General features: G+C 33.9%; 1 protein-coding gene across 1 annotated transcript in view; it reads right to left on the minus strand.

The window, feature by feature from the left end:
* Nucleotides 1–12,027, minus strand: part of btv (beethoven) — a 65,831-nt gene that overhangs the window by 14,989 nt on the left and 38,815 nt on the right. The window contains exons 19-24 of the mRNA XM_065499986.1: nucleotides 7,779–7,904; nucleotides 7,570–7,701; nucleotides 6,958–7,477; nucleotides 3,060–3,659; nucleotides 2,761–2,931; nucleotides 2,375–2,488 (exon numbers count right to left, since the gene is read on the minus strand). Coding sequence (XP_065356058.1) covers nucleotides 2,375–2,488; nucleotides 2,761–2,931; nucleotides 3,060–3,659; nucleotides 6,958–7,477; nucleotides 7,570–7,701; nucleotides 7,779–7,904 — 1,663 coding nt within the window. The remainder of the gene's footprint in view (nucleotides 1–2,374; nucleotides 2,489–2,760; nucleotides 2,932–3,059; nucleotides 3,660–6,957; nucleotides 7,478–7,569; nucleotides 7,702–7,778; nucleotides 7,905–12,027) is intronic.

The following is a 12,027-nucleotide window of genomic DNA, read 5'->3' on the forward strand; positions in this document are numbered from 1 at the left end:
CTGTCCTCTTTTCCGACGAATCTAAATATAATTTAAGAGGCAGTGATGGGAGAACATTTGTAAGACGACCAAAGGGAAAAAGATTAGATCCAAAGTACACAAATAAGACTATGTTTGGCGGTGGCAATATTATGGTATGGTGATGTTTTTCAGGGCAAGGTATGGGTCCAATTCATATTATAAAATATACCATGACAGGTATAGGATACAGAACCATATTTAACGATGTTATGTATCCATACGCTGAGGAAAATATGTATCCATACGACGACCCGAAACGCACCCCTAGGGTTGTAACCGAGTGGTTACAATCCAACGAGGTACGTGTTTTGAAGTGGCCTGCCCAATCGCCAGATCTCAATCCCATAGAAAATCTATGGGAAATTGTAGATCGTAAAATAAGGACCCAAAATTACACCAGGAAGGAAGATTTATCGGAGGCGATTATAAGGGAATGGCAAAATATTTCAAAGGAGACCATTGACTCTTTAATTGGTTCAATGCATCGTCGTTATGTAGCAGTTATAAAAAATAAGGGATACCCAACAAAATATTGAGTTATTGCAAAGTTAAAATTTAAAATATTAGTTAAAATAATACCTAAGTTTCCATTGTTTAGTCAATGCCGTAATAAAGAAATCTTTTAATTTTGTTTTCTCATTTTTAGAATTTAATTAATTATGTCCTTTGTTAAATTAAGTTAATAAAAGTATACAAATAAAATACTACAAAAATGTTAAAATTTTTTTAAAAAAAATGAGATCAGATTTTAGGCCACTAATGAAATATTTGGAAAAGTTTCCATTGTTTTGTCAACCACTGTATAAGTTTGTCATTCCGTTTGTAATTTCCACAATATAATTTTCCGACCCTATAAAGTATATATATTCTGAATACTTATAGATAGCGGAGTCGACCTATTTTTGACCTATATCTGGATTACTAAGTCAATATAGACAATATGAATATCTAATGATAGATATTTCAAAGACCTTTGCAACGACGTATATAAGAACATAGTAAGTTGGACCTACAATGCGTCAAAATCGGAAAAATTATTTTTTAACCCAATTTTTTTGTTTTTAAAAATTGAAAAAAAAAAATTTTAAATTTAAATAATTTAAAAACAAAATTTAAATAACAATTCGAAAATTTTTTTTTTCCAAAAAATGAAAAAATCAACTTTAGCAAAAAAAATTTGTTTACCTAAAAATATTTTCATTTTATAAATAAGATTCGGCACAGCCGAATATAGCTCTCTTACTTGTTTTAGTAAGTCATATACATAGACAATATTTGGATCGACAATAAGCGAATTTCTGGAAACATTTTCACAGCAGAATATAGCACTCTTACGTGTTTAATGTTATTCTTGAAGTCTTTGATTAGACTTCCACATTGTAAACATTTTTGGCTTCATATACATGTGCGGGTTCATTGACGAGTTTTATCGTTTATTTTTTCATTAATAAACGACTTTGTATTCTTTGTTTATTCAATTCAATAAGGCTAAGGATTATTATTAGTAAAATAGTGTATAAATGTCTTTGGGAGCTTTACTGTTTCTCTATTACATTTCTATTCTATAATACTTCCATTGCTACAATTAATGCTATTATGAAGAGTCCCTAAATATACGTGTCCATTGTCGATCGTTTGTTTAAAATGTTTTAAGGATTGAAATTTTATTCTTACCCAATATTTAATTGTTTTACTTAATACATATATTTAAAATATCAGAAATGAACTTGCTTTGATATTATATAATTTGAGAATTAATGGGGTTTAAAAGGGTCCAGTGTCTTTCTGTTAAAAACTTTATAAATTAATCCCAATCGGCTGTGAATATAACTAAGGGACTTTAAAGAGTGTTATTGTTGCAGACTGAATTTGAATAGCAGTAAATTCCCAGACCACAGTATGACAGCGTGAAAAATTAAATAATGCTAAATATTTTTTAAGCCAACAAGTTTCTTTTACTGATTCTAACAACGATTTATATCCAAATCTCAATTTTCATAAAATGTGAACTTGACAGGTTTGCTAACTAAGCTAATAATATATAAAACCTAACTTAGCGGATCCAGATAAATTTGAGTTTCTGATTCGTTTGTCGACATTTGATAAACCCAACCAGCTATCGAAAGAACTTGCACAATATTTACGTACTTATTATTTATATATTTTGTACACTTATACCTATAGAAAGATAATGATGAAGGGTATATTAAATTCTTTCCATTCCAAATAGCAATGTTACCTCTTTTAATTAGTTTTTTTGCATACAAAACTCTTCTCTATTCAATTACAAATTTGTTTGTTTTTCAAAAATAAATGAATAAATATTTAAAAAAAAACTGTTTTTACAACTTACATCTTTACTACCAATTTTACGCAATGAATGTCTTAATATTGTTTCAAATTTCTCAGCATCATCCTCGCAAGCTAAACGATCCTTAAACATGGATACCAATTCACAATACAAAGCCTTTATTAGTGTTTTTATGTTTGTAAGCAGCAGCATCCATTAAACGAAAATAATCCACCAACCAACATTAAACAAAATACAGATAAATACAAACAGTAGACAGGGAGTAGAGAGAGATAGAGAGAAAAAAAGAAAGAATTTAATTAAAATTTATTCAACAAATAAATATTTTTTCTGTTTTTTTTTTTCGCATTTAAATGAAAATTCTGCACAACAAAATATAATAGATAAAAACCAAAATAAAACGTAAACGAGCAGTAGAGCAACCTCACCTCATTGAATGCAGTTTCTGGATAATATTTGAGATTTGCCAATGTTTTCATTATAAATTTCGGTGAAAATTGATAGTGAGCATTGCAAACAGCAGCAGTTGTAGTAGCATCTGTGCTATTGCCACTAGCACTGCCACCACGTTTTCGAGCCATAGTAAAGGCAGCTTGAAACTATTAAACAGGCAGGAAGACAACAAAAAAAAAACAACATATATTTATTTAGATGAGGAGTATGAGTACAAGTTGAAATAAATATAAAGCAGGAAAATACTTATTACAGCTTCCGTATTACTACTAACCTTTGCATAGAATTCCATTAAACCTTCGGATATAGATTGTACATTTTGTAAACTCATACCCTTAAAACGAGCAGCGTCATTGTTGCTGCTGCCACCACCTTGAAGATGGTGGTATGGGTTGCCTACAACTAAATGTTCTAGATGACGTTGTGTAACAGCTAGCATATCTTGTTGGGTGGGATAACCAATGTGCAGCAAGTGATTTATGGCCAAATAACGCGGTGCAATTTTCACCAAACTTGCATTAGCTGTCGCAGCTGTTGTCGTTTGCGTCGTAGACTGTGAAATGGAACCACATATTTGTAAACCACTTACATTTATCCATTCCAACTTGCTGCTGGTATTATTGCTTTTATTTTTGTTGTTATTGCCTGCATTGCCACCACTCGTACCCGTATTCTTAACCGCATTTAGGCCAGAATTTGAGCTGTTATCGTTATAAAAGCCTTGTCGTTGCACAAGTTGCAATAATAATTCAACAATTTCACTGCAACCCCAAGCATCCAAATAGCACAGATCCAAATTTTTCAAATACATTACCAAACGTGTCTGTTTCGCTTTATATTCCCGTCCACGCACTCCACTTACAGTCATACAATTCTATGGTAAAATGTATGGTTGGATATATTGTATAAACAAACAAACAAACAAACATAAAATACAACATACATTTATAAAATAGATAAAAAAGGACATTTAAAAGTGGTTAAAAGCTTTTTAAAACTATGCAAAAATAAATACTTATACGAGTATAAATTTTATTTGCCAAAGAAACGTTTCGTTTAGCAACATTCAGAAATTAATTGTTGAACTAAAAACCTCGAAGCAATAAAGTTTAATTAATCTGCATTTAAATGAAATTGTTTTTTTTTTTTTTTATTTTGTTTTTAATATGTATTGTATTGTTTTTTTTTTAATATAAACAAATGCGCTGACTGGGATTGTGGTGAAAATATGGTGAATAATTTGTTTGCATTTTTAATTCCTAAACAAAGTGGTGGTCATTTTATTTATTTATTAAATAAAATGTTGTGCATATAAATCTTATATTTTTTTATATGGAAACAACACTTAGGGTTTGATCTGTATTCAATAGGAGCATTATGTTGAAAGGTTTTGGAAAAAGAATCGAAGAAGTAGGGTTTTTCGGGTCATTTGGTTTAAATTTAAAATTTGGTTTAATTTTTTGTGTGCTCTGGAAAGAACTTTTTTCAATGAACATGAAGAGTGTGTTTGAGACAGATTGCTTCTATTAGTGTTGGAAAATTCCAGATTTCAGTGGGATTATTCTATACTAAACTGTCTTAATGAACTCTCAAACAACATTGACTACTGCAAACCCAATTAATGTGTCGATCACTACTGGACCAGGCTATTCATTTCGAGGTCTTATCTTATTTCGAAGGATAAAGTGGTATTTTAAATTGCACAGAAAAAGTAGTGTTTGCGGACATGTTATATAAATTTGTTTGAATATTTTTGGAACATGAAGGGAGTGTTTGAGATAGATTGTTTCTATTAGTGTAGGAAAATTTCAGATTTAAGTGGGAGTTGGAAGAACTCTATTCATGCTATTCTATACAAGACTGTCTCAGTGAACTCTCAGCCAACATTGACTACTGCAAACCCTAACCTTTTTCTACATGAGTCGATCACTACTGGAGCAGGCTATTCATTTGGAGGTCTTAACTTATTTCTGAAGGTGGAAGGAGAAATTCGTGCATTCTATTCATTTGGAGGACTTAACTTATTTCTGAAGGTCGAAGGAAAAAGTCGTATTTTAAATTGCACAGACGCAGTCTTATTGTATTCATAAAACCCGCAAATTGGCTTGGGTTTCATGGGATCGTTGTGTTACTTAAGAGTGAGATCACCGAGAGATCATCAAATCACTTGATCACGTCACAATTGTGAAACCATACCGATTCCATTGCGAATCGGTTAATAAAGCTGTGATCCATATTAAATAGATCTTAAAAGCCTCCAAGTCCCCCGATTTCCTTACGATTCGGTAGATTAATCTGATTTCCATATTATTTATAACCTCCAGGCCTCAAAGTAATCTTGTCTGCTAGATACGAACAGTGGCAGAGTGGGTAAAATACAGTCTCCTATTTCTTCTCATTTCAACAATGTATGGTTACGAATTCCTTAATTGTCCCCTTGGATAACCAATTAGCGATGACGTTCAAACTGCTTCCATATATGGTCACACCATTCTCGTGAGCATCCAACTGGCTTGGTATTATCGAATATCTAAATATATTATTGGAATAGTTTAGTCTTAATCTAGGTTAACCGTAGAATGGCAGGTGTCTCTAAATAAGATAGCGAGACATTCTAGGATATCGCTTATATGGGTGCTTGGACACGGTTATAACCGGGTAACTGTATAGCCCATGAAGTGGCCAGACGGGGTTCTATGATGGATGAAGAGGCGATTGATCCATTTCCACGAATCCACTTGTGCTATTGGCAGGTCAACATGGCCCTTGTGCGATGCTGGCAGTCCGAACTTACTGGTTTTCATCGGGAGCATATAAAGCTAATTTCTTCAACTATTAAACTGTAAAATTGGAATACATGTTACAAGATTGGGCCTGCGGTTTAACGATTACTGCAGGAGCTCTCATAATGAGGAAGAAGAGGAGGCTGTGTCCGACTTAATCTGTCAATGGCCAGCCTTGGCGATCATGAGGGAGCGTACAATTGGAAACCCTTTCCTCTCGTGCTTAGAAGATCTATCGAGGATGTATCTAAAATACATCCAATCCTTCACATAATCTGGTTGGTTCAACAGAGAAATAATGAGTGTCGAAAGAGAGGCCAGCTGCTTACTTCATGGGTATCGCAACGGGATCAGCTGCTTGAATAAATCCAAGTGAGGTGCTTGAAGAGTGGCTATCCACTCTTACATGCTATTTCTCGTAAAGTAGCATTTGTACTCATTACTTCATCTTGCATGAACAAAACAATATAATTCTTTTTGAATGATCAACTATTGTGCCTGGTCTTATATCCGACCACTTTTTTGCCAATTCATCCGCGATATAGCTCCATGGAACAATTACGTGTTCCTGAATCCATATCATCGTAGCTTTAGAATGTCTCGCTACCTAATTAGAGACGGGGATATCTTTGCCAAGAAAGATATTGTGTTGACACCCGATAGATCCCAACGTTGCAACGCGTTGCCTTAACGTCAGATAATATATATATTTACAGGGAGGACATTCAGATTTATACCGACAGTCAAGCTGCTTTCTAATCTCTAATGTATAAACGACATTCTATCAGGTCTTGAAATCGCGAGCTATAACGAGATATTCCGCATTGCAAATTCACTAGCAAAGAAGGAACTTTGCTGTGGAAATACCAGATTGATTAATCGGTGTACCGCTCTTGTGGTTTTCCAAGAAAAACTACTAATTGTGAGCAGATATGATGGAGACAGCTCCGTAGATAAATTCGCGTGCTTAGATTTTGAATTTGATGAAGCGGTGAACATGTTTTACTGGTTGTTTCATATAAAATGTGTATGGAAAAGTAGAAGTTTACATGATGAGAGAGAAAGGCTTTTTATTGCCAGGTCTTAATGGACCCAAGATTCAAGATACATTTCTGCATCCGATTAGTTTGGATGGGTTTCCTTTATAATGTCCATCTAGTGCAGGTATCATAATGGGACCGACGTTGACCATGAGTGTTATTCAGATAGAATGACTGACTGTTTAAACTAACCTAAAATGTGACCACATTTCTTCTCTACTTAAAGTCTGATTTTATACTATTTTCACCAACAATTTCGTTAAAATATTTTGCATTATATTTTTTTTTAAACAAACATACATATTTTTCGAGTTTAGAAAATATTGAATTTTTTTTCACCAAAACTTACCTGTCTCAAACAATGTATTATATAAGCCGGTGTCAATTGTGTCGAACAATTAATCGTAATCAATTCATAACCCGACATATCCTGAACAGCTTGTTCTATGAGCAACGTTTTGGCTGCACCAGCAGGTCCCACAATTAAAAATGGCGTGCTGCAGGGAGCCTCTAGAAAACCTTTCAATTGCTGTAAATACATTTTAATAGAAGCCGTTTCAATTAATTCTCCCCCGAAACTGCCACCACCACTACTAATATCCGTTTCATAAACATCCACCATGTTTCTACTCCTGTTAAAATACATTAACTCTGAGTGATTTGGATTGGCCACATACAGGTCGGCCTTTTCATACAACCAATTTGCAAATTCATTATGACGTTCGACTGGCAAAAATTCGAATGCGGCATGACAGGCAGCCAACGTAAATTCTTCACGATTTTGTATATTGAAATTATTATCATGTCCTGAGTGGATTTTTAATAGTAAAGCACGTAACATGCGGGAACGTGTCAAACTAGGAATCGTACTAAATGGAAATAAATAAAATGTTTGTAGTATTTGTTTTTTTTTAGTTTCTACAAATATTTATTTAAAGTTTTGTATTAAGATAACACTTACTGTAAATATTCCTTTTCCAACCAGGCCATAATTGGTTCATAGATTTCCTCTATATAACTTTGTAGTAAATCGCCAAATTCAAATTTACTCAATTTATATTCGAGTATACTTTTTAATGGATAGTCTTCGTTGCTGTTGTATAATAAAGTGCAGGGTTATTTTAGTTTATTTTTGTGCATCTTTAATGTTGTTGTTTTATTTGTACTTACTTCATATTTACTATGCCCATACGTGATATTGTAGCTGGTGAGGCATTACGTACATCATCAGTTTCAAAAATAAAATTCACATTATTACCGAATTGTATGCGCCAACCAGATGGTAATGTTAGTAATCTGTTAGAATCAAATTAAAAGAAAATCATTATTTCATTTTGTAGTTATTATGATAAGATTTATTCAAAATTTAAATGTGTTTTAAATATAGGATTAATGTTGTAAATACGGGATGTGTTTGCAACAGGCACTTTAAATATTATATATATTTAAAGTGCGTTTAGCTTAGCACTTTAATAGAACTCGTTCTGAAGTGCAAAATTGCTTGCAAAAAATGGCAATAATCCCATGACAATTGGATCTACGCTCCGGAACGATTCAGTTCTCACTTGACAGCTTTATCAACCGAAATGTTTTTCCCCAGCGATGAACTTTCGATGCAAAATAATTAGTTATAATCGGAAATCTGGTGAAATATAACAATGAGAGACAGAAAATCGTAGACAGAATTTGTACTCTTTACCTGGAAATACAGGGTGGAGAGTTTCTATTTGCATTGATTTGATTTTATCAGGGAGAACCAAGTATATAGGGACCTTCCTTGACAGCAAATTGTCATGGAAAATAAATACTGAATAGAGATTAAAGAAGAGCATTAATTAATACCTACTATACATGCAGGAACTCCATTGGCAAGAATTAGGGTTTGCGACCAGTATGGTAAATTGGATCGAAACATCTGTTGTTAGGCCTATTATTATTTATGGTTGTACGATGTATAGGGAGACAATGCGGAAACGTAGTTATAGTATTACACTAGGTTATTGTATGAGGCAGGTCTTATCGGTCAGGACATCATTCCCACGGGAATATCTGATCATAGGTTCGCGAACATTAACGTCGGTGCCTCACCCTCCGTAGAGTTCCCCAGAAGGGATTATTGGATTGGATCCGATCAACTGTTCGATGGGGGTACAGTTTTTATTGATGGATCTAAGATGGACTCTGGTACAGCGTCCGGGGTTTATATGGTCGACAAGGACATTAAACGATCATATAGACTCACTAATGAGTGCAGTGTCTTTCAGGCAGAGATCTTTGCGATCAGGAAAGCCACAGAGTTGATAAAATCACACGTCACTGAGGAGTCTGTAGTGACTAATTATGTGGAGAGTCAGGCGGCACTTAAAGCTTTGAACTGTAACTTAATACATTCTAGCTTAGTGGAGGACTGCAGGAGAGCTCTTGAAGAGTTATTGGTACACTACTCAATCAGATTTTGTTGGGTAAAATACAGGGAAATGAGGTGACAGATGATCTGGCCAGACATGGTTCTGATATAGACCATGGTACTAGGAAACGGGTGGTAAGACCTCCGATATGTCACTACTACAGGCTAATATTTGAAAGATTCCGTGACTCCACCAACCAATCCAGGAATAGTAGGACAGATTGTCAAGTGTCCAAAGCCTTTTGGCCAAAACTGGATACAATGGCAACCAAAACACTGATTGTGACAAACGGTCACTGCTCAATTGGGGCCTTAATAGGTAAATGGCATAGTAGCACAGAGTATTTTTGTAAGGTGTATCCCCACACACCTTACAAAAATAGAGGAGTTGGACAGTAGAGCACATTATGTGCAACTGCCCGAGACTACAGAGTCATAGTTTTAAATGGCTAGGTAACAGATTTTTAGATGAACTTGGGAGTGTTGCTGGCTGTAAATTGAGTAACATACTAGGTTTTATCAGGGGAATAGGTTGGCTATTTTAAGGATGTTCTACAGTGTATTCAAATCCTTAACCAATTTTTCCTCTTTATGCAGATTTGGATTTTGCTTTTTGTTTGTCCTTTTGCTATCTCTAAAACACTGCCTTTCATCTTCTTTCTTTTCTTCATGTTCCCCTCTTTCAGGAAGGGCATAATTTGTCTTTCTATAGGACCCTTGAATGGAATCACAATGGACCTTATGGTCTCTAAACTAAACTAAAGGTAGTTGTGGAATCAGAACAGCGGACACTTCCCATACAAAATGTATATGTAGTGTACAAGTAGTTGGTAATTGGTCCTGTAATTAATAACAAAATGTAATTGGTAGCGCCCAAGTCTGTCTCCTGCCATACAAAGCTATATTATCGAATATCTGAAGATCTACACCATTTCCAATTGTATTTCAGAAATTTCTAATTGAATTTCAGAAATTTCTAATTATATTTCAGAAAATTCCAATTCGATTTCAGAAATTTCCATTTATATTTCAGAAATTTCCATTTATATTTCAGAAATTTCTAATTGTATTTCAGAAATTTCTAATTATATTTCAGAATTTTCTAATTATATTTCAGAATATTCCAATTATATTTCAGAACTTTCTAATTGTATTTCAGAATTTTCTAATTGTATTTCAGAATTTTCCAATTGTATTTCAGAAATTTCCATTTGTATTTCAGAATTTTTAATTTATATTTAAAATGTTTCTAAATGTATTTCAGAATTTTCCAATTGTATTTCAGAATTTTCTATTTGTATTTCAGAAATATCCATTGGTATTGCTATTAGAATTTTCTGAAATACAAATGGATATTTCTGAAATACAATTGGAAAATTCTGAAATACAATTGGGAACTTTTTAAGTATAAAATAAAAATTCTGAAATACAAATGGAAATTTCTGATATACAATTGGAAAATTCTGAAATACAATTGGAAATTTCTGAAATACAATTAGAAATTTCTGAAATATAAATGGAAAATTCTGAAATATAATTAGAAAATTCTGAAATATAATTGGAAATTTCTGAAATATAAATGGAAATTTCTGAAATATAAATGGAAATTTCTGAAATTGAATTGGAATTTTCTGAAATATAATTAGAAATTTCTGAAATTCAATTGGAAATTTCTGAAATACAATTAGAAACTTCTGAAATACAATTGGAAATGGTGTAGAACAGAGAACGTCTTTAAACTTCGTATAAATATTTTTGTTAACAGTGTTGGCTTTTGCAAATATTGCAAAAACAGTGGGCGTGGCATCTATCATGCAAAGTAAAATTTTAATATTTAATATCTAGAGAACTGTAAGAATTTCTGTTTAAAACATTACATAAGTTATTTTGTGAGTCTTTATACTTGGTGTAAATTATTTTGTTGCCAGACACCGTTGATGAGCTAACAATTATGGGAATCGAAGAATCTCAAACTCGGAGTCTCAAAACTGTGTTAAAAGCAATTCCCATGAGTTTGATAAATATATAGATAGCTTTTTATTGGACTTTAAAAAAAACTTTTATTTAATTTTATTAACTCGCTTCATTTCTCTCCCCCCCCCTCAGCTTACACCAGAAGAAGAAGCCCGCAACAAAATGATTATGCGCGAAAGAGATCGTGAGCGCAAACGTTTAAAACGTATGAATCCCGAATACAGGCGAATGGAACAGGAACGAGATCGTGATCGTAAAAAGGCACGAAGAGCAAACGAAGCATTTCGACAGCTAGAAAAACTACGTGATAAAATACGAAAAGAGCGAAAAAAGGGTATAATTGTCGATGAGGCAGCATTGGCGAAACACTTTAATTTAGTGCCAACGACAACAGTGGAACCCGAAGTTATAATAAATGATGGCCTAACGGCCACCGATCAACAGCAGCAGCAACAAGCTACACAACAACAGCAGCAGCAGCAACCGCTGGGAACACAGCAGCTGCAGACTCAGCAACAGCAACATCATACACAACAGCATCAGCCACAAAGGCGAAGAATACACAATACGAATAATGCGAATACAACAAATACGAATATGGCCAATACGACAAGTAGCATAACAACCACAACCATTACCAGTGCTAATACAAACAATAACACGAATAACAATTTAACACAGGTCACAACGGCCAACATGCCACCCTCCACTAATACAGCTGCCACTCATATGTCACAACTAAACAAGGGTCTACTCTATCCACCACCCAATTTTCCCCATCATCCACTACCCATACCAGGCGTGGCATTAATGCCCTCACTGTGCCATCCCATACTGCATCAAAATCTAAGTGCTACTTTGTATACACAGAATAGTGTTAAACAGGAATATAGTTCGGGTAGAAATGATACCACGCCTTCGACAAATGCCCACAATCTAAGTGCTGCTTTGTATCCACAAAACAATATTAAACAAGAATACAATTCGGTTAGTACTGACACCTCGCCTTCGACAAATGCCCACAATAATCAACAGTCA

This window comes from Calliphora vicina, chromosome 2 (assembly GCF_958450345.1).
Source record: "Calliphora vicina chromosome 2, idCalVici1.1, whole genome shotgun sequence".
Lineage (NCBI taxonomy): Eukaryota > Metazoa > Arthropoda > Insecta > Diptera > Calliphoridae > Calliphora > Calliphora vicina.